Consider the following 26,496-nt stretch of genomic DNA (forward strand, 5'->3'; position numbering starts at 1 on the left):
TTTTGTGGTTTTTTGCTTGTTTGTTTTGCCTGAAGTACATCTTTAGAATTACTTTTATGAAAGACTTTGATAATGTGAAACTCCCTTATTTGTGTTACTTTGACAATGTCTTTTACTTAACTTCATTTTTTTTTTTTTAAGATTTTATTTATTTATTTGACAGAGATCACAAGTAGGCAGAGAGGCAGGCAGAGAGAGGAAGGGAAGCGGGCTCGATCCCAGGACCCTGAGATCATGACCTGAGCCGAAGGCAGCGGCTTAACCCACTGAGCCACCCAGGCGCCCCAACCTCATTCTTTAAAGGTATTTTTGCTGGGTAGAATTCTGGGTTACCAGTTAATTCCTTTTAGAATATTGAAGATGTAATTCCACCTTTTCTCTTTTTGCTTTTTGTTATTGAAAAGACAATGTCAGTTGTTGTGTAATTCCTTTGAATTTCATTTACCCTTTTGTCTGTCAGCTTTTAGTGTTTCACTTTGTTTTTGGTGTTCTGCAATTTTACAGTGCTATGTAAAGGTTTAGATATCTTTTTACTTCTCCTCTTGATATTGACTGAATTTCTTAGATTTATAGATGGGTGTTCATCAATTCTGGAAAATTCTGAGCTATTACTTCTGCAGAGACTGCTTTGGCCCAAATCTTTCTCTCCTCTCCTATGGACCACTGTGTAAAAGCACATATTAAACCTTTTTATGTGTCATCTATTTGTCATCCTCTCTTCTGTATTTTCCATTACGTATTCTCTGTCTTTCTCCACACAAAATAACTTCTGACCTGTATTTCAGATCCCTAATTCTCTCCTTATACTAATTGCTATTAAACCTATCTGCTAAGTTTTCGATTTTTGTTATTATATTTTTAATTTTTAAAAAGTTTTATTCTGTTACTGTTCAAGTCTGGTAGGTCACTTTTTCATAATATCTTCTTTAAAAGTATTTCCAGACATCTCTGCAAAGAAGACATCCAAATAGCCAACAGATCCATGAAAAAGTGCTCCCTATCACTTGGCATCAGGGAAATATGAATCAAAACCTCAATGAGATACCACCTCACACGTCAGAATGGCTAAAATTAACAAGTCAGGAAAGGACAGGTGTTGGCGAGGATGCAGAGAAAGGGGAACCCTCTTACACTGTTGGTGGGAATGCATGCTGGTGCAGCCACTCTGGAAAATAGCATGGAGGTTCCTCAAAAAGTTGAAAATAGAGCTACCCTACAACCCAGCAATCGCACTACTGGGTATTTACACTAAAGATACAAATGTCGTGATCCGAAGGGGCACGTGTACCCAAATGTTTATAGCAGCAATGTCCACAATAGCAAACTATGGAAAGAACCTAGATGTCCATCAACAGATGAATGGATAAAGGAAATGTGGTAGATATACATATATAATGGAATACTATGAAGCCATCAAAAACCCAAAATCTTGCCATTTGCAACAACATCTATGGAACTAGAGAGTACTATGTTAAGTGAACTAAGTCAATCAGAGGAAGATAATTATCATATGATCTCATTGATATGAGGAATTTGAGAAACAAGACAGAAGATTATAGAGGAAGGGAGGGAAAAATGAAACAAGATAAAACCAGAGAGGGAGAGAAACCATAAGAGACTCTCAATCTCAGGAAACAAACTGAGGGCTGCTGGAGAGGAAGGGAGTGAAAGGTATGGGGTGGTTGGGTGAGGACATGGAAGAGGATATGTGCTATGGTGAGTGCTGTAAATTGTATAAGACTGATGAATCACAAATTGTACTTCTGAAATTATACATTATACATTAATAAGAACAAAGTTTTTCCAAATTTGCCTTATTTTTTTTAAACTTAGGATAGTTGGTCTACAATTATTTTCTGATAATTCCGATATACGAAACCTTTGTGCTCTATTCTGCTGGCTCTTGCATGCTGCCCTGCACCCCCCGTGTGCTTGGGAGCTTATTCTTCACTATGTACTGCTCACGTCCTTGAATAAGCATCTGATTTATCTGCTTGAGACCTAACATTAACGTCCCTTCCTCTAGAGAGCTGGTACTTTCTTCTGGCAGACTTGGGGGCACTAACAGTCTGGGACTACTTTAAAGAACGTTTGTTCCCTGGAGAGTCCTTAAACCACTCAGACAATGGGAACATAGGCCTGTCCGGGCTATATTCGTAGCTTCTCAGGGACAGGTTTTTTGTTTGTTTTTCATTTTCCCTCTCTGCTTAGTGAGAAGGCCAAACCTCCTCCTTGGGGTTAAAAGGAGATGGGTTTGTATCTTGTTTAAGCTTGCGATATGCAAAGAGACCTTTGATATCTCTGCTCAATACGGTGCCTTCTATTAGACAATCCAATTTGAGCAAATCATGTTTCTTGACCTTTGTCATCCTTCAACCTTGAGATCCCTGATAATAAAACCCAACATTTTCCATATTAGAAAAAGCAGACACACGTGAAGAAAAGAGTCTTAGCTAAAAGTACCAGAAAGTTACATAATAATATCTTAATAATAAGGGTGTTTACCGATTCATGTAATGAGAATTCTGGAAATAGCCTGGCGATATTATTGAGTCTCTTTGTTAATAAATCATGGAACGAATCTACTTCCAGATTCCTAATCATGTTGAGTTAGTGAATTCCCTTATTAAGACATTATTATCTAAGTTTCTGATACTTTTATTTGAAACTATCTTGACCTATACATCACTCTTCTAACTTATGCAAAGCTAATGGGTGGAAAAGAAAAATGGTGGTTGTAATTCGCATTCCTCCGCTATTAGTGATATTTATCATCTTTTCAATACTCTGGCCACATAGAATATTCTCTTCCGGGTGCCTGGGTAGCTCAGTCAGTGAAGCATCTGCCTTTGGCTCAGGTCATGATCTCAGGGGCCTGGGACTGAATCCTACATCAGGCTTCCTGCTCGGCAGGGAGTCTGCTTCTCCCTCTCTCTCTCTCTGCCCCTTCCCCTGCTTGTGCTCTCTCTTTCAAAAATGAATAAATTTAAAAAAGAATATTCTCTTCTTTAAAATTCCTATTTGTGTCTCCTGCCCACTTGTTCACTGAGCATCCCCTCTCCTCCTCTTTCCATTCTCTTGCCATGCACATGTACGTACATGCAGCATACACACGCAAGATGCTCCTTACCTTCTCAGAGTTAACTTTTCTCTAGTCACACATGCTGCAAATATTTCTATCCCATATTTAACTTATCTTTGGTTTTATTTATGTTATCTTTCATTACTCATTTTTATTTTAGTTTGCATGCAATTATATCTCTTTTCCTTTTATAACAGTTGGATTTCCTGTCTTATTTAAAAACAGCTTCCATACTATAAAGTCATAAAAATCTTTTTTTCTAAATTTTCCTCTGACATTTAAATTGTTTTATATTTCACAATTAGATATTTAATCAAGCTGTAATTTATTTTTGTATATGGTATGACACTGTGGTACAGCCCTGTTTTCTTCCAGATGGATAGATAATTATGCCAGCATCATTTCAAAAATAAACTATCCTGGAATTTCCATTTCTGCCAAGTTACAATTTAGATGTCCACAGAAGCCCTTCTTGGTACAGCACATGCAAAAATGCTGAATAAAATATAAATGAAAAACTTTTTTTTTAATTACATGATTAAGCTGGTGGGAAAAGAAATGAATTGCTTGGAGCCATAAATAAAGTGAAAATCCAGAGAGGTGCTTGTGCACTGGGGCTGCTATTTACCCTGGAGGCATCTGCCAGCTCCTGGTGGTTACACACTTAGCTTACCAGACCTCAGCACAAAATCAGGAGATAAAATATGGTTCCTAAGACAATGCAAGGCCAGATCAGAGACCCTCATCTAAATCAGGCAACTATGAGTGAAATTACACTGAAAATAAAACAGAAAATGTTCTGTAGAGAGAGACAGGGTATATACTTGTCTATTTGTCTGTCTCAACCTTGACTTTTATATAGCAAAAAAAAAAAAAAAATCCTCAAGACTTGCTCACCCCAGTGTATTCAGGCTTAGAGCCTGAATTCGTATTATATGTTGTCCCAAATAAAGCTAATCAAAACACTGAATGGTTTCAGATACTTAGCAGATACTTAGCAGAAGCTAAAGTAAATCTTCTCTGAAGGAACATATTTTAAATACTGGTCTCAAAAGTGCCCTCCAGATACGGTTCCCAAAAACATGAGCTCACATTCAAAAATTACAAAACACAAGGTAATTAGCCCCAAAAATATGAGTCAGCAAAATAAAAAAACAGCAAATTCAAACTTAAATAAACTGTAGATATTAATATTATCAGAGATTCAAACATTAGAAAATATGAAGGAAAGATTTTAAGAGATATAGAGAATAGACGCCAAAGGCCCAGCTTGCACAAACTCAGTGAAGGCATTGTGAGAACCAACAAGAACCTATTAGAAGGCTCACAGACAAGTTGAAATGGATAAAAGACCTCAATATGAGGCAGGAATCTACCAAAATCCTAGAAGAGAACATAGACAGTAACCTCTTCAACATCAGCCACAGCAACTTCTTTCAAGACGTGTTTCCAAAGGCCAAGGAAACAAAAGTGAAAATGAAATTTTGGGACTTCATCAAGATAAAAATCTTCTGCACAGCAAAGGAAACAGTCAACAAAACAAAGAGGCAACCCACGGAATGGGAGAAGACATTCACAAATGACACTACAGACAAACAGCTGATATCTAAGATCTATAAAGAATTCCTCAAACTCAACACCCAAAAAACATGATACTTCCACAAATGGGCAGAAGACATGAAGAGGCACTTCTCCAAAGAAGGCATACAAATGGCTAATAGACACATGAAAAAATGTTCATCATTAGCCATCAGGGAGATTCAAATCAAAACCACATTGAGATACCACTTAGAATGGCCAAAATTAACAAGATAAGAAACAAGTAGTGTTGGAGAGGATGTGTAGAAATGAGAACCCTCTTATACTGTTGGTGTGGATTCAAGTTGGTGCGGCCATTTTAAAAAACAGTGTGGATATTCCTTAAGAAATTAAAAATAGAGCTACCCTATGATCCTGCAATTGCACTACTGGGTATTCACCCCAAAGATACAGATGCAGTGAAAATAAGGGCCATATGGACCCCAGTGTTAATAGCAGCAATGGCCACAATCACCAAACTGTGGAAAGAGCCAAGATGCCCTTCAACGGATGAATGGTTAAAGAAGAAATGGTTCATATATACAATGGAATATTATGCCTCCATCGGAAAGGAAGAATACCCAACTTTTGTATCAACATGGACAGGACTGGAGGAGATTATGCTGAGTGATATAAGTCAAGCACAGAAAGTCAATTATCATATGGTTTCGCTTACTTGTGGAACATAAGGAATAATAAGGAGGACTTTAGGAGAAGGAAAGGAAAAGTGAACTGGGGAAAATCAGAGGGGGAGACAAACTACGAGAGACTGTGGACTTTGAGAAACAAACTGAGGGTTCTGAAAGAGAGGGAGTGGGGGGATGGGCAAGTCTGGTGGCGAGTATTAAGGAGGGCACGTACTGCATGGAGCACTGGGTATGGTGCATAAACAATGAATATTGGAACACTGAAAAAATTAAATTAAATTAAAAAAAAAAGAAAGAAAGAAAGCTCACGGACAGAACCCGTCATAGAGACATATCTAAATACTTCCCAATGTGAAGATCTATTATTATTTGTTAACCCTACCTGATCCCCGAGTCCCCCACCAAGTGCACACCAATTTGTGCAAGTAAGTCTTTTCTTTTTGAAATGGAAATATTCTTCAAGAGCTAAGAATTAATCATTTACTTTTAAAGGTAAATTTTTCCTACCCAGTGGCTTCTTTCATAAATTCAAAGAAAGCTGAGAGTGGGCAATCTGCAGGAGTTACTGCACAGGAAGTTTCCTTAAGCCTGGGAGTACTAAAGTCAGAACTGGAATCTGACTGGAGTCAGAGCAAGAAAAGTAGCACCCAGAAAGGTAGGCAGATATGTTTGGAATTGAGGATCTAAAAATAAAGAGGAAGAATAGATTAGACAGGGTACACTACATACAGTATATGTTTATCTTGTTTAACTGATTTGCATTGTCTATATTCAATTTTTAGATATTCAGTACTACACTTGTTGTATGAAAATAATAACATATTTGCTGTTGGAAGAAATGTGAACTCAAAGTACTAGTCAAATAAATGGCTGTTATTGGAAATGGATATTGCCTTTCAAGTTTTACATAAGAAAAATAAACTTCTAAATATTTGTGATAATACTTGAACTTGGAAGGTCATTCTAGTGACAACAAAGATACCAACTTTAATAAGCTTCAGGGGAGGAAGCAAGTTTTCTAATATTATATCTCTATCAAACTATAAAATTGCTTCTATCCGAAAAATTATTAATTCCTAAAAATTAAACTCATGTGCAATGTCAAAGAAGAAAGTATGTTAAGGGCAAATTACTGAATTTAATGTGATCTAAATCAAATCTTGCTTACAAATATCTGAACTAATTCAACTTAAATCTAAGGCAATTTAATATTAAAACTGAATGGGTAAAAGGTTTTAAAGTTCATTTAGAAAGAAAACATTTCAGATTAAAATGGTAACTAGATTCTTACCAGAGTTTTGTGCAGTAAATTAAAATAATAAGTGTCCTTGCTCCATTTTAAATTACCACATTTTAAATATCAACTAAAGTAGGGTTTCTCAAACTGTGAACAACCTATTAATGGGGTCTAATCAGCATTCCTAATTAAGGAAAATTCATATGGTGCCTCGCACATTTAAAGGGTATGAATATTTTGTAAAAATTCAATTATTTCAGTTGTGCATGCATGCAGGTTGAGGGATATTGTATAAAATGTACTTCTTCTGTGTGTCTCAGTGGAAATCTGTATAAAAGCCACTAGTCTAAGTCTTTAGGAATTACAGCCAAACACTTAAAAGAATTTATAGGAGGGAAAGAGGGAGGGCCTACAGTTTCCAACTGCTGAGTTACAATCGCACTAGCAGAGAGAGGAAGGGAGAGAAAAAGTCCCAAGCTGTACTCAAGGTAGGAATTTTGTCACAAAGAAACAAAGCAAGAGCCCAATCATTACACGTAGGACTTATGAACCAAAGAGGGTCAGCTAACACATCCTAAGCCTTGGTTACTCCACTTCCATCAAGTCACTACCCAGACATGGCCCCACAGTCTGGGGTGGTGGGTGAAAAAGCCAAAGAGCCAAGGGTCTACTTGGCTTTCAGAGGAACCAAAAGGGGAAGTCCGGATTTTCTCCAGTCTCTTCTGGTGACTTTCCTCCCTTTTTCTTCTCTATTCTGCCCATCATTGTGATTGCAGAGCATTAACACTGTAGACATGTCACACTGCTTACTCAGCAGAGTGCTTTTATAGATTTCATATATATATGTAACCACACTTGAAATGAATAAATCTCCTCTAGGCAGAGCAGAGAATGGATAGCGATCACACTCACTGATGCCACAAAAACAGTGGAGTTCTTGGCACCGACTGTGTCAGTGTTCAGCCTGGAAGTTCCTTCCCAAACAGCTGCTCTTCCAAATACAGCTAATAACCATTAAGCGCTGCCTCACAGACAGAACAACCCGACACAAAATGACTACACATGCAATCCTGTTCAATTTCATGTCAGCTGACCACACAATGTCACTAAAGGACAAAAATTCTTAGTTCAAGTAAAGACATTTGAATTCAATGTCCCATAGCATTTTTTGCAGACATACTAATTACTGATGAGACAATACATATCTTCCCTGTTATAAGTAATATTTGGAAACCAATGTCTGTAATCTATCATATCAATAGACTGAAGAAGAAAAAGCATTCTATAATCTCAATACATTCATGAAAATACTTAAAAAATTTAATATTCATATAGGATTAAAAAAAAAAACCCTCCCCCCCCACTAGGAATAAAAGCAAATCTCATCAATTGATACCAGGAATCTACAAAAAACTAGAGTTAAAATCATACTTAATGGTAAAAGAGGGAGTGCATTCACTCACTCCTTGGACCAGGAAAAAGGCAAGGATCTTCACTCTTACCACTCCTACTCATCATCGTATTAGCAATCCCAGCCAGTGCAAAAAGCAAGAAGAAGAAATAAAACACATACAGACCAGAATAGAAGACGTAAAATAGCCTGTATTCACATATATATAGAAAATGACAAATTTTAAAAGAGCTACCAGAACTAATAAATTCATTTTGGCAAGCTTGTAGGAAATAAGGTCACTATACAAAATTGATTTTATTTTCATATACTAACAATTAATGTTGACCAATTAAAAATACCATTCACAATACCCCAAACAGGTAATATTTAGAGAAACATTCCAGGAAATATATATGAAACCTGTTCTCTCACAACTACAAAACATTGCTAAGAGTAACTGAAGAAAAATAAGTGGGAAAACATGCTATATTCTACACTAAAATGTTAAAATGACGATTTTCTTCAAATAGTTTATATATTCAACTCAATCTAATAAAAATCTCAAAAAAATCTCAGGTTTTTGTAAAAACTGCTGAACTAATTCTAGAATTTAAATAAAAATGCAAAGGCCTCACAATAATCAAAACAATTTTAAAAAAGAACACAGTTGGAGAGGTCACACGACCTGATTTTAATACTTACTATAAAGCTACAATAATAAAGAAAGTTGGATAGTGACATTAATATAGACATACAGAACACTTGAAAAGAATTATGAGGTCAGAAATATGCACACACATATTTTTGGTCACTTTGCGTTCAATCAAAGTGGTAAGATAATTGAAAGGATAGATTTTTCAACAAATGATGTTGAAACAACTTCAGATCCATATACAAAATAAAATTTCTCCTAAACCTCACATAGTAACAAAAATTAAGTTTAAACTGAATATAGGTCTAAATGGAAATGCTGAAATGTAAAATTTCTGGGAGAAAATATAAAAGAATATTTATGGCCTTTGTAGATAAAGACTTCCTCAGTTAAGACAGGACACATGGGAAAAACATAATAAAAATACATACTTCACAAATTTTAATGTACTCTGCAAAAGACACATTCAAGAAAACAAAATGGTAATCCACAGAGAGGGAGAAATTATAATACACATGCCTGATAAGGGACTTGTCTTCAGATTACATAAAGAAGTTTTAAATTCAACTTTTTTAATGTGAAAAGATTTGACACTTTACAAAGCAAGACACACCACTGTCCAATATGCACATAAAAATAAATGGACATCATTAATCATCAAGGAAACGCAAACTAAAACCATAATGAAATACCATTACACAATCACTTGAACGGCTACAATTAAAAAAAAAACTGATTATACCAGGTGACTATAAAAGTATGGACAAACTGGGACTATCATACATTTCTGTTGGGGATATAAAACAGTACAGTTTGAAAATTACTTGGGAGATTATATTTATAAAACAAATAGGTACTTAACATATGATCCTATAATTCCACTCTTGGGTATTTTTCTTACACACACACACACACACACACACACAAACATATATCCAAAAACTTGTACATAGACAGTCATAGCACCTTTGTTAAGAGCCCCCACATAGAAACAAGGTGAGGACTCATCAGTGGGTGAATGGGTACCAGCAACAGCTGTAGTATATCCATATAATGGATACTACCATTATATGGATACTACCATTATATGGATATGCTACTACCATACCCACAACATGCATAAATCTCAAAAAACCCTGACTGGAAGAAGTCAAATGTAAAATAACATCTTCCATAAGAACTCCATGGTGTGAAAGTAAATCTAGTCCACAGTAACAGAAAAATAGATCGGTTGAGCCCTGGTCAAACTGGGGATAGATTGAGGAGAACATTATGAGGCAATGGAAAAGTGGTGGTGGTTGTACCGAGTATGTGTGTGCCAAAAATTATCAAACCATATACTCAAAATGTGTGCATTTTATTATAGCTAAATTACATCTCAATAAAATTGATTTTAAAAAAAGACTGGTTCCTACGTGGACTTCAGGGTAGAATATAAGCTTCTCAGAGTGTATAGTTAGGCTGGAAAGGACCCACCATCTAGCTGCACTAAGTATCTTTAATTTGCCCAACTGTAAATGAACCATTTTGCCCTCCAAGACGTTTTGTTGCTGTCAAAGTACTATCTTGTGTCTATACTGACTGGCAGCATGTGGGAAACCACCTCAAAGATGTCATGGCCACAGGCTAAGGCAGACTTATGTACCCCTCCTTAATTTTTGGATCTTGGTCATGGGAAGACCAATATCAGATACAGAGAGGCTTCACTTCAGGGTATCTCGGATAACCATGGGAGAAAATACAGTATCCAGAATAAATGCCAGATCAGCACCAAACCAAGGAAGCCTATGGAATCTGAGACACAGAGTCTAAGTATGGTCTAACATCCATAACTGCAAGTAACCTTGGGGGATGAAATATGCCAGATATGACTTCTGAGTTTGCAGTGGGTAGTTTAATGTCCCAAAGATTGGGACAAGTCTCAGTGGTGACACATAAAATGATTTTAAGTGTTCCTGAGATGATTTAGAATGGTCAACAAACATGATTTAAATAACATTGAATTACATAATAATTATTTTTCTAATTCTCTTAGTTTCTCTGATAACCAAAAAGCCTTATTTTCTGCTAGTATGTCTTAAACATCACATTCTTCTGTCTTTTAAACAAAAAGAAAATATAAAATACTTAACTGGAATGCAGTAGCTATGTTTGTTTAAGCACACAGTCATCTTCTACTTACGGTAAGTAAACTGGTTTTTCATTTGTGGTAGTGATGCCCAGTTTCTGCATAAAATAAATGTTCTTCAGAAAAAAGGGGGACAGTGAATTTACAGAAAAGATAATAGGTTAAAAAGTACTATAGTAGAATATTGATATGGTGATAGGGGAGCAGCTGAGATGATAACACTAACTTAAAATGTTACTTTGTAAGGAAGACTATGTATCAGTGTGCAGATAGTAACATAGCAATAAGCACTGAATTATTACTAAATTAATACACATTAAAGAAAATTCACTACAGAATGTTTCCTGTCATAAATCAGCTTGTGATTTAATTACTTGCCCCTTAACATCCCCCCAAGTTTCAGATTCCAAATTACCGATAAAAAAATGAGATTAAGCTTTTCAGTGTCTTGTAAATTAGGATAAAACACCATGATATTGGGGGCAAGGCAGGAATTTATCTGCACAATAATGAAGAGTTACACCCCATTTTCCATCTTTCTGCTCCTGAGGGCTTGCACAGGGAGGCAAAGAAGTTATCCAGAAGGTGCCCATGAAAAAAAGATTTTGTCTCCATAAAAGTGGCAATCTACTATTTTTAGTTCTGCTCTTTAGTCTCTTCCCCCCACCCTTGGTATACATTTCAATTTCTTTCCTTTACAAGAATCCATACAAATTGGCATTTTACTCTGGGTCCATTAATCACTTCAAAAAATACAATTCACATGGACAAATGTCTTCACAATTATTATCCGGTTGTCAATGTTTTGACAATCCTGTGCGATTAAAACAAAAAATCAGCCTCACCGAGGCTCTAGAGAATGCCACCAGTCAAAAAACGGAGAGAACTGTAAAATGGATTTTCCTATGTACAGTAACAACCAACACCTTGATTTCTAGCATGCTTATATAATTTCCCCCTAGCACAATTAAATGTGGAATGAACAAAGAGGAATGCCTTACCCATTGGAAGGTGCAGTGTTATGTTGTTGCAAAAGTCTGTGAAGCAGCATTCGGTTTTGGTAACATTGTTGGAACTATGGCAGAAGACTTGAGCATTCAGTTCTGGGAGAGAGACACAGGACTTGATCACCTGCTCTTTTCCATTGGCCAACATAACTGAAGCCCAGCATGCTCCTTCAGTTTGGCAGGTAAAGTTTGAAGAGTCACACAGAAGACATACACACTTCAATCCTGGAACGTGTAAGGCGGAAAGCTTTAAGACATAGATATATAGATATAGATATATAGATATACAGATGGTAAGATATCATGCAAATTCATTTCCTAATACTTGAATAGCAGAATTCAATCTTAATGAAAATTGAGGAAGGGTTTAAATGAACAGCACTGGATAAATATATGCTCCTGCTCTCTGTTACCCCTCAGTCACCGGTTTTATTAAATCGGTGGCCCAATCTTCATTTATTATTGCTTGTATTTTTGTGCATTTATTCAGTTGCTACTGTATTTTAAAACAATGTTCTTAGCTGTGGTCTAAGTCCCACCTTTTTAAACTCAACTGGCCTATTCCTAAATCAACAGCTCCCGGTGAAATGCTGGGACCTAGTAACACAATGACCAAGGGGCACTGTCCAACATAAGCATAACAAAGAAATGCATCCCTTTCTACCTGTGGAGTGAGTTGAGTGCTCACCTTCTTTTAACAGACCAGTTTAGAACCTAGATAGTCACACAGCAGGGTGGCATCTGGCGATGGTCTAAATAAGGACCTCAGGAAAAGAAGGTCTCAGTCCTACCTCTGTCACTAACTTGCTCATTGACTTTAGAGAAGACATTTAACCTTACAGGGGCTCTGTGGCTTCTTCTGGAAATGGGAAATAAACCAGGGTCAGGTCAGTGGATCCCCAAATCCTGAAACCTCATAGAGTGCCACCATTTAATAGTCTATGATTTTATAACTCATGGAAATTTACAATTACAAAATATAGAAAGCCTTTGACATTGAAGAAACGTAATCCACTGTGGTTATTCTTTACCCTCATATTTTAAGGGGCTGAAGTTGGGAAGAATAAGTCTTCTGACACACAGTCTCAAACCAGTTGTTACTAGACTCCTCATCAAAGTCTCCATAAATTTTCTATTTCCAAGAGAAGCTAGCTTAGAAATCAAGGCAACTAACTATGGAATATGGGTCCACTGAAGGAAGACAAGCATAAAGCACTCAACAGTTAAACATATGTTAGTTTCATGTATATTTATCATTACTTATGTATAATTCCCAGTGCCAGTGTGGGAGTTAGGTGTCCCTATCTCCGTTCTATAGATAATGAAATAATGCTCAAAAAAAAAAAAAAATCAAGTGACTGAATTAATGTAGAAGCTAAAAGACTACTCAAGCAATGTTGTTTCTACCCTACCAAAACTTATATATATATATATATATACATATATATTATATTATTTTTTAAAAGACAAGTCCATAAAACATTTTCCTATCTCACCAGTTTCCAGCAATTGAATAAAATATAATTCTAATACAGCAGAAATAAGTTAATAATTGACAATTGACAATTGAGATTTTGATCTGTATTATCCTAATTATCTTTCAAAACACAGTTGATATTTTTAAAAACCTACTTATTTTCTGAGAAGACAGGTAGTTAAATAAAAGTAAATTACCATGTGTGTGCATCTACGTAAATAACCTTACCTTTCAGGTTGTCTAAGTTGTGTATTAAGTGTGAACCTCTAAGTGTCTAACCTGATACCTTTTCTTGGAAATATTACTAGCTCCTTATAAAAATGACTACATAATTAATAGCTCTTACCAAGGAATAATGTGGATACTCACTGAATGTTTAATAAGCTATAAAGATTTCCTTCAGTTTTAAGTAAAAGATACAAATCAGAAGATTAATTCAGACCGAGGTGACATAGTTAAGGCACAGTAAATGCCACCTTGCTTTGCATGGTACACAATGGAAAACAGTGACAAAACTGAGAATGTGTTGATAATAGCTTCAAACATCTGCTAAATGTTCCCATTTATTCCAGGTCAACTGTCAGTACTATAGCCCTGCTGGAGAACAAACAGCAAACTAAAAGGAACCTAAGATGTATATCTAACATGCAACATATTCAGTCTTGCATTTTTCACTTCCCATCAAACCACTATATGGTCACATTTGGTATATAATTAAATTATATTTATATCAACCACCCTCAACATAGAACCCTTGTGCTGCCAATTAAAACATAAGTTGCCCTTAGTGATTAGACTTATGCTTTCATATTTTGTTTTTTAAAAGACTGATGTTAATTGAGTCAATTATACTAGAATATTCCATGACAGGATAAATCTGGCTGTTAGCAGACAGTAGTCCAGCCTTATGTTTCTTTATTTTGTACTTTCCCGTTATAATGTACTTGAGTCATATGGAAAGGGATAGCAAATGAAGTTGAAGAAGGAGGTAATTACCCAGAATAAGGAGGTCTATTAGAGTTTCCCCACAAGAAAGATTGCACTTTTCTTGTATCTCCTCCCACCCTTTTAATTAGCCCCTTTTCCCCCTTTTTGCCAATTAGTGTGTAAAAGCCAAGACATCTGTTACTCATAAGACATCTGTTACCCACATGAAACCAAAGGATGTGCACATTCTTAATCAACCAGAAAATAAATTTTCATCCATATTTTCATGTGATGGCAAGCAAACCCTGGTGTCCAGAAATGTAAAATCCATCAGACAGCAGAAAAATAACCAAGTTTATTAATTTGTATTTATGTGCTAACAAGAGTTAAAAAGCCAACCATTTGCTTGGGAAATATTAGTTGTTTTGAATTAGATACTACTTGCAATAAATCAGTCGCCTACATTTTATATGCTAAAATATCGATTGACCAGTGTCTTACACAAATTTCTGACACACTACTTTTCCTCTTCTCCAGACATCAGTTGATTCAATTTCCCTAATTTTAGAGCAGGCTATTGAACAGTTTTTTTTTTTTTTTAATTCAGAAAACTGTCTCCAATTTGACCTGCTGAATATATAATCTTTTCATCATTTGCAGACTTCTGAGTTAACAAAGGAACAATTCAAGCTCATCCATGTGCTGAATATAAAAAGAACACCAGGACAACTAGCACTAGTGTGTGTAAAGGAAAGCCAGAGAGAGGTCAAAAGAAATCAGGCAAAGACCTAGCTTCCCTTCTATTCCTTTTCAACATTTGATTTTCTTGTCATGGGGTCATTTCAAATCATTTCTCTTCCTTCATGTTAGGGAAAAATATGATAGAAAAAGAAAGCAGAATTACTAAAATAGGGACAAAATAAAGGTAAACTTTTTGGCCAAAGGAGTTTTCAAAAGAGATACAACTTTTAGAAATTCTATTTACCAGGCTGATCCAAGGACATTCAGAAAGGAACCACTCTCACGGGAGGGATTCCATCCAAGAGAATTGTTTTCACTTCCAGCTGCAGGGCTCAAATTACAAAGAGTCCAGCACATTTTGAATAATAGGACTAGCCATTTTGAATGCCCTCATGCCACAGGCAACACTAGATGAAACCAGACGTGTCAGCCCATCTCCACCGCAAACCACCCACCACTACAATGTCTCTGCATTATAGATGCCTCACCTGAAATATAAGGTCAGGAAGCAGATAAAAAGATTTTTAAAGACCCCAGTTTTATAGTCTTTTCCTCCTCTGAGCCCATGTCCCAATACTCAGTACAACTAACTACAGGGGTTATCTTAGGTATGATAAATAAAAAGAGAGAGCACCCAAAGGATAGGTTTATACCCCCAAATTCCCAAAATGATATTTTAGTGGATGGATGGCTCCTACTAGTTTATAATCCAACAAAATTTCTCCAGTTAACATTGAAGATTATTAACCATATCCTGTATCATATGAGAATCTAAAGCTTTTTCCAATATTGGAACAATATTTTTAGGGAGAGAGGGGAAGTTCATCACCTCTCTGAATTGGGCCAGACACTTAAAGAAAGTCTTGCCTAATGCTTCAATCATAGATATATACACCAACACAGAAATGGCACATGAGACCAAAAGCTATTCAAGAGTACCACAACATAGAAAAATCTGACTCTACTAAATAGAAGTGAAAACATTTCCCAATAATGTTTAAATGGCTGACAAAAAGAGTAAAGTTTAAAGCTGGCCAGGATTAAGTTATTTCTTTACTTATAGCCTCAAAATGGGGACCAGATACAGAAAGGACATGTCCTATGGCATAATCTCAAAAAAACTATTTGTGCAATTCAAAAACTTAACAGAGAAAAATGATCAGTTTAACATTTTCACTTCTCCACATAGTAACTGAAAAGTTCATTTGTCAAAGAAGGGCTTTTCCAAAATTACCACTAATAACATTAGCCCCTAAGCTCATGCAGTAGGATACAAAACTAAGATGACACATAAAGGTTATCTAATCTAAATTAATCTAATCTAAAAAACTAATCTAAACTAATCTAAAAAGGGGGGATGATGGTATTATTTGTGCGGATTCTCTTAAAATATCCCTGTGACAGCATGAAAATGCAGAAGAATTCTGAGCTGGGGAGAGGACAGCCTTGTCCTTTCTGCCTCTGGAAGTCAAGGCAGTCGTTGGCAACAGGCTGGTAGGGGTGGCAGTTTCATGATGACTGCTTTGGAGACTAGCGTGACATCTCTTAAAGTATATGTTTGTTTCCTTAGGGAGGGCACACTTCCTGCAGCTCCCTGGCCAGCTTTAGACTTGGTAGCCATGGACAGAAGAAAAGGACCTCACTTGGGATCTCTCATATCAAAACATCATGTCGAAGAAGAAGGTGTTCCTAATCACGAGACACATTTCCTCTGTCACCTTCCATGTCATTCTCCTTTAATTTAAGAAGTTCTATTCTTGGGCTGCCAGCCTAAATGGCTTCTCATCAAACTGTTCTCTCAGTCTTGGGATTTTTTTTTATTTGTCTTCTAGTTAAGAAGAGAGCTATATTCAATGGAATCTAAGTACATCTGGAATAAAACAAATCCATGGCCATTATTTGTGACCTCATAAGCTAGTCACTCCAACTTGGGTCCTTCCCACTTCTTTTTTTTTTAATTAACCTTTTTTTAAAATTAATTTATTTATTTTAGGCATAACAGTATTCATTATTTTTTCACCACACTCAGTGCTCCATGCAATCCGTGCCCTCTATAATACCCACCACCTGGTACACCGACCTCCCACCCCCCGCCCCTTCAAAACCCTCAGATTGTTTTTCAGAGTCCATAATCTCTCATGGTTCACCTCCCCTTCCAGTTTCCCCCAACTCCCTTCTCCTCTCTATCTCCCCATGTCCTCCGTGTTATTTGTTATGCTCCACAAATAAGTGAAACCATATGATAATTGACTCTCTCTGCTTGACTTATTTCACTCAGCATAATCTCTTCCAGTCCCATCCATGTTGCTACAAAAGTTGGGTATTCATCCTTTCTGATGAAGGCATAATACTCCATAGTGTATATGGACCACATCTTCCTTATCCATTCGTCCGTTGAAGGGCATCTTGGTTCTTTCCATAGTTTGGTGACTGTGGCCATTGCCACAGTCCAATATAAACATTGGGGTACAGATGGCCCTTCTTTTCACTACATCTGTATCTTTGGCGTAAATACCCAGGAGTGCAATTGCAGGGTCATAGGGAAGTTCTATTTTTAATTTCTTGAGGAATCTCCACACTGTTCTCCAAAGAGGCTGCACCAACTTGCATTCCCACCAACAGTGGAAGAGGGTTCCCCTTTCTCCACATCCCCTTCAACACATGTTGTTTCCTGTCTTGTTAATTTTGGCCATTCTAACTGGTGTAAGGTGATATCTCAATGTGGTTTTAATTTGAATCTCCCTGAGGGCTAGTGATGATGAACATTTTTTCATGTGTCTGATAGCCATTTGTATGTCTTGATTGGAGAAGTGTCTGTTCATATCTTCTGCCCATTTTTTTTTTTATATGATTGCCTGTTTTGTGTGTGTTGAGTTTGAGGAGTTCATTATAGATCCTGGATATCAACCTTTTGTCTGTACTGTCATTTGCAAATATCTTCTCCCATTCCGTGGGTTGCCTCTTTGTTTTTTTGACTCTTTCCTTTGCTGTGCAGAAGCTTTTGATTTTGATGACTCCACCCCCAAACTACTAGAACTCATACAGCAGTTCAGCAACAGGGCAGGATACAAAGTCAATGTGCAGAAATCAGTGGCTTTCTTATACACTAACAATGAAAATACAGAAAGGGAAATTAGAGAATCAATTCCATTTACTATAGCACTAAGAACCATAAGATACCTGGGAATAAACCTAACCAAAGAGGTAAAGGATCTGTACTTGAGGAACTACAGAACACTCATGAAAGAAATTGAAGAAGACACAAAAAGATGGAAGACCATTCCATGTTCTTGGATTGGAAGAATAAACATTGTTAAAATGTCTATACTGCCTAGAGCAATCTATACTTTTAATGCCATTCCATTCAAAATTCCACCAGTATTCTTCAAAGAGCTAGAGCAAATAATCCAAAAATTGTATGGAATCAGAAGAGACCCCGAATCGCTAACGAAATTTTGAAAAACAAAAATAAAACTGGGGGCATCACGTTACCTGATTTAAAGCTTTATTACAAAGCTGTGATCACCAAGAAAGCATGGTACTGTCATAAAAACAGACACATAAGCCAGTGGAACAGAGTTGAGAGTCCAGATATGGACCCTCAACTCTATGGTCAAATAATCTTTGACAAAACAAGAAAAAATATACAGTGGAAAAAAGACAGTCTCTTCAATAAATGGTGCTGGGAAAACTGGACAGCTATATGTAGAAGACCATTCTCTTATACCGTACACAAAGATAAACTCAAAATGGATAAAAGACCTCAATGTAAGACAGGAATCCATCAGAATCATAGAGGAGAACATAGGCAGTAATCTCTTCGATATCAGCCACAGCAACTTCTTTCAAGATATGTCTCCAAAGGCAAAGGAAACAAAAGTGAAAATAAACTTTTGGGACTTCATCAAAATCAAAAGCTTCTGCACAGCAAAGGAAACAGTCAAAACAACAAAGAGGCAACCCATGGAATGGGAGAAGATATTTGCAAATGACAGTACGGACAAAAGGTTGATATCCAGGATCTATAATGAACTCCTCAAACTCCTTCACACTTCTCAAACCTCATTTCTTATCACACAGCCCTCCAGACATACTGACTGGTCTCCTTTTCAGAGCTCTAGATAACAAGTTTTTTCCCACCTAACGGTTTTTTCTTTTCTCCCCCCACCCCGACCCCCCTGGCTGCTCCCTTTGTCTGGAGTGTGCTTCCTCTCCTTCTAATTTTTGGGCCTTAGCTCAAATGTCACCACTGCAGGGAAATCTTCAGACTCCTCACCATAAGTGATCTTCTCCCCATCCTTTCCACTATATACTGCTATCTGCAGTTAGCTAATTTATTGTATCAGTTCCACTAGAATGAAAAGTACATGAAGGCAGGGACGCTTTCTGCCTCATCTATCATCACATCCCAAATACCTACAATAGGGTATGGCAGATAATTAAAAAACCAAGAAACGTGTATTAAATTAAAACATATTAAAAAAAAAAAAACTATATGGGGGCACCGAGGTGGCTCAGTCTTTAAGCATCTGCCTTTGGCTCAGGTCATGATCCCAGGGTCCTGGGAATGAGCCACACATCAGGATCCCTGCCCAGCGGGGAGTCTGCTTCTCCCTCTCCCACTCCCCCTGCTTGTGTTCCCTCTCTTGCTCACACTCTTTGTCAAATAAATAAATAAAATCTTTTAAAACACTATATGGAAGAATGGAAAATGATCAAACACATGAAAAGACTCACAACCCTGTAACTATTCTTACTGTGGTGTATTATCTTCCAGTCTTTTTTTCTATATAGGTTTCTACCTATAAACACAACTTTATGTTCTTCCTTTTATGTTGTCAGTATTATATCATGAGCTTTTATAATCACCTGTTTATAGTCACTTAATGGCATTTATAGACCCTCTATTAGTGTAAATGAATGACATCCAGCATTTACTTGTTTTTAGGCATTTCTCTTGCTTCCATTTTTTTAAGTAGAATTTGAAAAATGTTTATTGGATAAATGACTAAATAAATGGGTAAATTATCAGTCATAAGTACAATGAGAATCTTTTATAGAGTTTATGGTTCCTGATTCACTCAGTATAAATCTTTTTTTTTTTTTTTAAGCTCATCTTGAAGTATATTTGCTATAGAACATTTAGGTATGGCAAGCTTTTTAAAAGTTTCCAATTTTTGCAATTAAATAACACTGTGTTGAATATTTCTGTGGATTAATCTTTAACCAAATTTAGTTTCCTAGGCTAGAGTCCCAGAAGTGGAATCACAACACCAGACTTTCTCGATAGACACTGTCAAATAGTTTTCCAGAAAAGTTGTACCAATTAAGATTTCCATTGGCCCTATATGAAAGAATCCATTTATCAGCATTAGATATTCTCACTAAAATCTTAATAAAATGATGGATGGGTGTTGCACCTATTTTAATTTGCACTTCCCTACAACTGGGGTTGAATTTTTCTTTTTCAAATATTTCCTCTGGATTTCCTCTTGGGTGAATTTTTTGTCCATGCCATTTAGCTCTTTGATAAGTATTAAATTTCTTCTCAAAGAGCTCATTATAAAGAACAGAAATCCTTTGCCATACAGTTACATAAAATTTTTCCCAGTTTCACATTTATTTGCTTCTTCCTAATGTACCATCTTCATTGTTTTTGGAAAAAAAAAAAAAAAAAAACTTGGCCCTTGTCAAAAGAAGTCAAGTAATACATGTAATATAAAAAAGCAAAATAAAATTAATTACTCCTAATCCCATATCACCAAAATGACTAATGTTAACATCCTCTCTAAATATCTTTCTATGGAGCTTTACTCTAGCTATCAAAAAAACTAATGTGACAGATGGAAATAGTATCAATCAATCAATCTTTTCCTTGGTACCTTCTTCCTTTGCTTTCAAGCTTAGGAAATCCCCCATCCAGTTTATGACTTTTTAATACACTTAATCCCTAAACTTATGTGGATTTGATGGTGGTGTTAAATAATAAATAATTCTAATAATAAATCTCGTTGGCAGGTGATACATGAATTACTCTATGGTAAGTTTCTGGATGTTAAAAATTTCCTTAAATTATTATTTAAAGAATATTGTATTAGCCATGGTTCTCCAGAGAAAATAGAACCAGTAGGATATATATGTATATATTCCTGCACATACACACACACACACACACACACACACACACACACACACGGGAAGAGAGAGAGAGAAACACTGAGAATTTATTTTAAGGAACTGGCTTACTGGACCGAGGAGTCTGACAATTCAAAAATTTCCAGGGTAGAGTTGATATCGCAGTTCAAGTCTGAAGACTGGAGGCAGAATTCTCTCTTCTTCTGGGAACCTCAGTTTGTTTTCTCTTAAAGCTTTCAACTGATTTGATGAGGCCCACGCAACTATGGAGGGTAATCTGCTTCACTGAAAGTCTACTGCTTTAAATATTAAACTCATCTAAAAAATACCTTCACAACAACATCCAAATATTTGACCAAATATGCAGGTACTATCGCCTAACCAAGTTGACATATAAAATTCATCTTCACAAATATTTTTACTGTATGTCAAATATATGGTAAGAGCTAAGGAAAGAAAAGAAAAAAAGACCATTCCTTAAAGGAATTATAGAGTTAAAGCACATTATGATAGCATGATAAGACAGTCAGTGTTGTGTGCACAATGTGTTAGGGAACAAAGGTTGAGAACTGCTTAATCCAACCTGGGGGAAAGGGGGCAGGAGCACGCAGGGAATTTTCTTTGAGGTGAGTCCTGAGGAACACAGTTGCTCTTCACTATCCCCAACCCATTCTCCTCCTCCGTAGTCCCATCCCACCCTCTCAGCAGTCATCAAAGATCCTCCAGCCCCCACCAGCCTGGATAAACTGAGGCAGCCTTCAACCAATATATGGCGGGAAATGTCTCCTGTGGTGGCACTGAAATGTAGAGGATTTAACCTGTTCCCACTTTGCCAATGTGTTCTTGTTAAACACACCCCCACGTGAAATTCCATCCACAGTCCAAAAGGCATCAGTATTCCAGGAACAGCCTCATAGGGCCACTGGACTCAGCTGCTGTTTGGAAAAGCCCAGCCTTCCCTAGAGTTGCAGGATAAGGCTCAGAGTCCTCCCCAAAAGAGGGCCACAGAGCTTCTGCTTCCTTTTCATCTGACCTGTTTGCCAATCCCTGCTGGGGTTACCAGGGATCCTCAGGCTTTCAGCCAAGCACTGGCATGAATGCATTCTAGACCTAGGTCCTGGCCATATAGTTGTTGATATTCACACAAAACCATATTTAATAGTGGTAACCAGATTTGGGGATTTCACCAACCAGTTAAATTTCAAAAATAGTTTCAGGACGCAACCAGGGTTGCATTAAATTTTTGTCTTCCCCAAGGGAGAGCACTGGGGACCAGGGGAAGCAATTTCTATCATCATCATTTCAAAAAAGAAAGGTTATAATAATACCAACCAAGTAAGGAAGAACATAAAGGAACTAGAGGCTGACTTTGCCAAGATCATAGATACCTTTTAAATTTTCAAATGTTGAAAAATATAATTACTTCATATAATGTTACATTTCTTTTGTCTTTTTCCAAAACAAATTGTTAATCTGGAGTGCCCAACCTATTCCTGTACTTTGTTTTGTTCACAGTCAACGGCCACAACCCATATAGGAATGTTCTCTAGAATGGAAAAGGCAATATTCTATAGTGCTATTTTTATTCAGTATGGATATTCTGGAAAACTGAAAAAGATGAATAACAGCCTCCCATCCCAAGCTACCAAGAAACCTAAGATCTGTCCAGATCCCAGATCCGTGGTCTAGCTAATAAGGGTCTTGTTTAGTGAAGGGGCTACCGGATCTTTTGGCCTCAATTCAGCGAGTTCACTCTAGGCAATGCCTCCGTCAGTAGTGGGGCACAGAGCTTAGCACTATATTTAATCAGCCTACACATTAGGGTCTATTTTACAAGACTTGGAGGATGACATATAATTTTTGAATCATTACAGACCTGTGTTCAATATATTGCTTGTCAAATCTATGATTTACTTCATTGTAACTCTTGATCAGGAGTATACCATTTTTAGTATGGTTCTCATGAGAAATTGTGACTAATTACAACCAAATCTGTGGGAGGCCACAATAAGGCTTGAGACAAGGACCAAACCAGGCCCTGACTTGTGCCTCCTTTAAAGTCCAAATAACCTAACAAAAGGTTTAGGACAGGAAAAGTTGAGTAGCACTGAGAAAGGGTCTGTGCTATGTGTTGTGCGCTCACCTACGTGACTTCCCACACGCTTGCTAAACAAATGAGAACAATTCGGTTGGGGTCAAAAGTTCGTTGCTGGTCCTTGCTGCCCTAATACTGCTCATAAATTACTTTCAGGTTTGCTGTATCAATACAGAACAATTGTACTAGCATCAGCCATTTGGTGTCAGGAGGTCTGCTTATAGCTAAATGTGAAACTTATTATGGGAACTTGTGGTTGTTTAACTGGACAGAGGTGTATTGTTTCTCCTATCACTATATATATGGCCTTAATGCTTTGAATAAACTTAGCACTGTTGGACCCTCCTCAGTGCTCCTCTTGCCCCCATCTCTTTGCCTCTTAACTTCTTTTCTTCATCCTCTTAACCTCACGTTCCTGGTCGATTTGTCGCGTCAGCCGCGACCCAAATCTCATAAAATACAATTTTCAGCAACACCTTGTACTGATATGCAAAAATTCCTATCATTTTGCATGGAGAAATGAACCTGGGTAAAGAGAAGAACAGTGCAGTAGTTCTAATCCCGTCTAGTGCATTTGCAGTCCAAGTTAGAAGACCTGAAGTTCTAATCCTGATTCTATTAATGTGGCCTTTGGGACTTTTATGTCCTCAACTGATCTGTCCAATTAATTTGATGATCACCAATTGTTCTAAAGTTGTATGATCCAAAGAAATGAATACATCAAGGGCTGCCATGTAGTATCAGAAAGAGCGATATGAGCGTTTGATACCCAGGGAACAAAGAAGTTGTCCTGGAATCAGAGATCACAAAGAAAATAGTTCAGGAAAATACTGTTTCATTCTGATAAGGACTGAAGTCAATAATCTTGAGTTCCTACGTTGGGGGTCCATTAATTTATAGAAATCTAGCTTTGTGTTTCCAATCTCCATGAGGTAGAAAAGACAGAAAACAAATGGGAGAGAACCACAAAGAACTTAGTGATGTAAGGAAAACAGGAGCACATGACATGGTCAATCTATTTTGGAGAGATGAAATAAAACACAAAAAGTTAATGGTAAAAACAGAAGTTTTTAAAGCTAAGGAAGCTCTGACTTGATTAAGGGAGGCAATTAGGTAATCAGTAAAGAAACAAGTAATCAATAGGTAATAGTCGAACTATAGGGCTAAAAGAACATGCAGAGTGAAAAAGAGACAAAACTATCTGAAGTTTAGAACGAAAGTAGAAAAGAAAATTAAAAAGTTAAAGTCCTTGAGTTCTCAGGGGTTCACTTGTCAGAAATTTTTATCATGATCTACAGTTATTCATTTATATGATCAGATATGGTAAGGAATAGATAATTCTCAATCTAGAAATAAAAGGAAACTATCCAAAGTAAGATGATCTAACTAAAAATAGATTGGTAAGTGAAGAGTTGAAAGGGGAAAAGGAGGGCAAGTAATTTAGAAGGAAAGCTTTTTTTTTTTTTTTAAAGGCTGATCTTAATTGGTCCTCTTTCTGACACTGACCCTAAAACTCAAAGGATTGGCATAGATAGTAAGAAAACTTGTATTATACAAGCATAAGTAAGACAGGTAGACAGGCAGCATCGCCTGCCCCTCTATCCATAGAAGGTACTTGGGAGGAAGAGCTGAGCAATGGGAAAAGAAATTTTTAAATCTGTAATTAAAAAATATATACCTAAATTTCAGACTTCTTGGGATTATCATAGCTGGTTTAGAAGGTCAGTCATACAGCTTTCTCTGGAATTACATTTTCTTTTGTTTATCAAAGCATTATTAAATAAAATAACTGTTTTCATTGCAGCTATACTAATATATTTCAAGACATAAAAGTGAAGCAATAGAAAAAGAAATTAGAGGACCTCAGAGAAGTCTCAAAGAACTCATAGTAGCCAGAACAAAAGAGAAGTCTAAGGCACATTGTTTTGCCTCAATTTTGCTGCTTCTCTTATGTTAAACAAGTATAAAACAATACAACAACATAAAACTACAGGAAAGAAACAACAAAAAAAAAACCTGTATCTTTGTAGTTCTGTTCATTTGAGTTTATTGTTTAAGACTTCAGCAAGGTGTTGGAAAAGGATCCTGTGTATCCAAGGACTCTCCGCCTGTAGCTGAAATCTAGAGTCCCCACTGGTCCAGCCTCAGGGCCTGCAGAGTTGTAACACCTCTCCAAACAGGACTACACACTACTGAAACATGGATAATAATCCCTATCTCACAGGGTTTTATGTGATTAAGAGATATTTTAGATAAAACATTTCATGCACAGCAAATGTTTAAAAACAAAAACGAAAAATTAAGCTCCTGCTATTACAAATTATAAGCTATATGGACAGCTCAACATTCAAGGCCCAAACCACACTCCCTAAAACCAACTCTCAGTGTTCTGACAGACGTTCCTGGTTTTAACCTTCCCTTTGGTAGCAACATTGCCACTTCAAGGTGATAACATTGGCAGCTCCAAAACAAATAGAAAACTTTTCTTTAAAAAAAAAAAAACAAACAAGCCTTTAGCATCTGGGCATGATCAAAGAGTGGAAGTATCTAGAATGTTAATTCTCATATTGGTTACTATGTTGTCCGTGGAAAAATGAACAGAGTAAATGGTAATACATTATTTCCATTTGCCAAATAAGAAATGATTTCATAAATTACAACACCCAGAATTGGCAAGGGGTTATCAGTGAAATTTCATCTTTATTCATAGTTGGTAGAACATTATTTGGTACAAACTTTTGGGAATACAATCTGAAATGCTTGTCTTAGGAGTCCTAAAAATATATTATTTGTGGTTGTATTTCCACTTCCTCTTTATAAAATAAAAGGAAAATAAAATTTATTTTAAATTTCCATTGCAGTTATTATTCACAAAAATAAAAATTGGAAATAATCAAAATATCCCTAAATCAAAACGGGTGAGTAAATTTTGACAAAACATATGATGGCATAATGTCCTGTTTTTAATAATAATTAAAGGGAATGGAAATGGCTCACTGTGGCTATTAAATGAAAAGTAGAATTATATAGGATATGATTTCAATTCACATATATATGTGCACAGAAAGTAAGATTAGAAGGAAATACAACGAAATATTAATAGTAGTTTCCTCTGAACTAAAAACTAAAGATGATTTTTATAATTTTCAATGCTTTTCTCTAATCTCCTACAAAGAACACATATTAATACTATGATACTAAAGTCATCATATTTTTTTACAATTTAAAGATTTTATTTATTTATTTGCTAGAGATCACAAGTAGGCAGAGAGGCAGGCAGAGAGAGTGAGAGAGAAAAAGAGAGGAGGAAGCAGGCTCCCTGCTGAGCAGAGAGCCTAATGCAGGGCTTGATCCCAGGACCCTGGGATCATGATGTGAGCAGAAGGCAGTGGCTTTA

General features: G+C 36.5%; 1 protein-coding gene across 1 annotated transcript in view; it reads right to left on the minus strand.

The window, feature by feature from the left end:
• ACVR1C (activin A receptor type 1C) overlaps positions 1-26,496 on the minus strand; it is a 75,275-nt gene that overhangs the window by 29,892 nt on the left and 18,887 nt on the right. The window contains exon 2 of the mRNA XM_059393999.1: positions 11,719-11,949. Coding sequence (XP_059249982.1) covers positions 11,719-11,949 — 231 coding nt within the window. The remainder of the gene's footprint in view (positions 1-11,718; positions 11,950-26,496) is intronic.

This window comes from Mustela nigripes, chromosome 3, assembly GCF_022355385.1.
Source record: "Mustela nigripes isolate SB6536 chromosome 3, MUSNIG.SB6536, whole genome shotgun sequence".
NCBI classification, from domain to species: Eukaryota; Metazoa; Chordata; class Mammalia; order Carnivora; family Mustelidae; genus Mustela; species Mustela nigripes.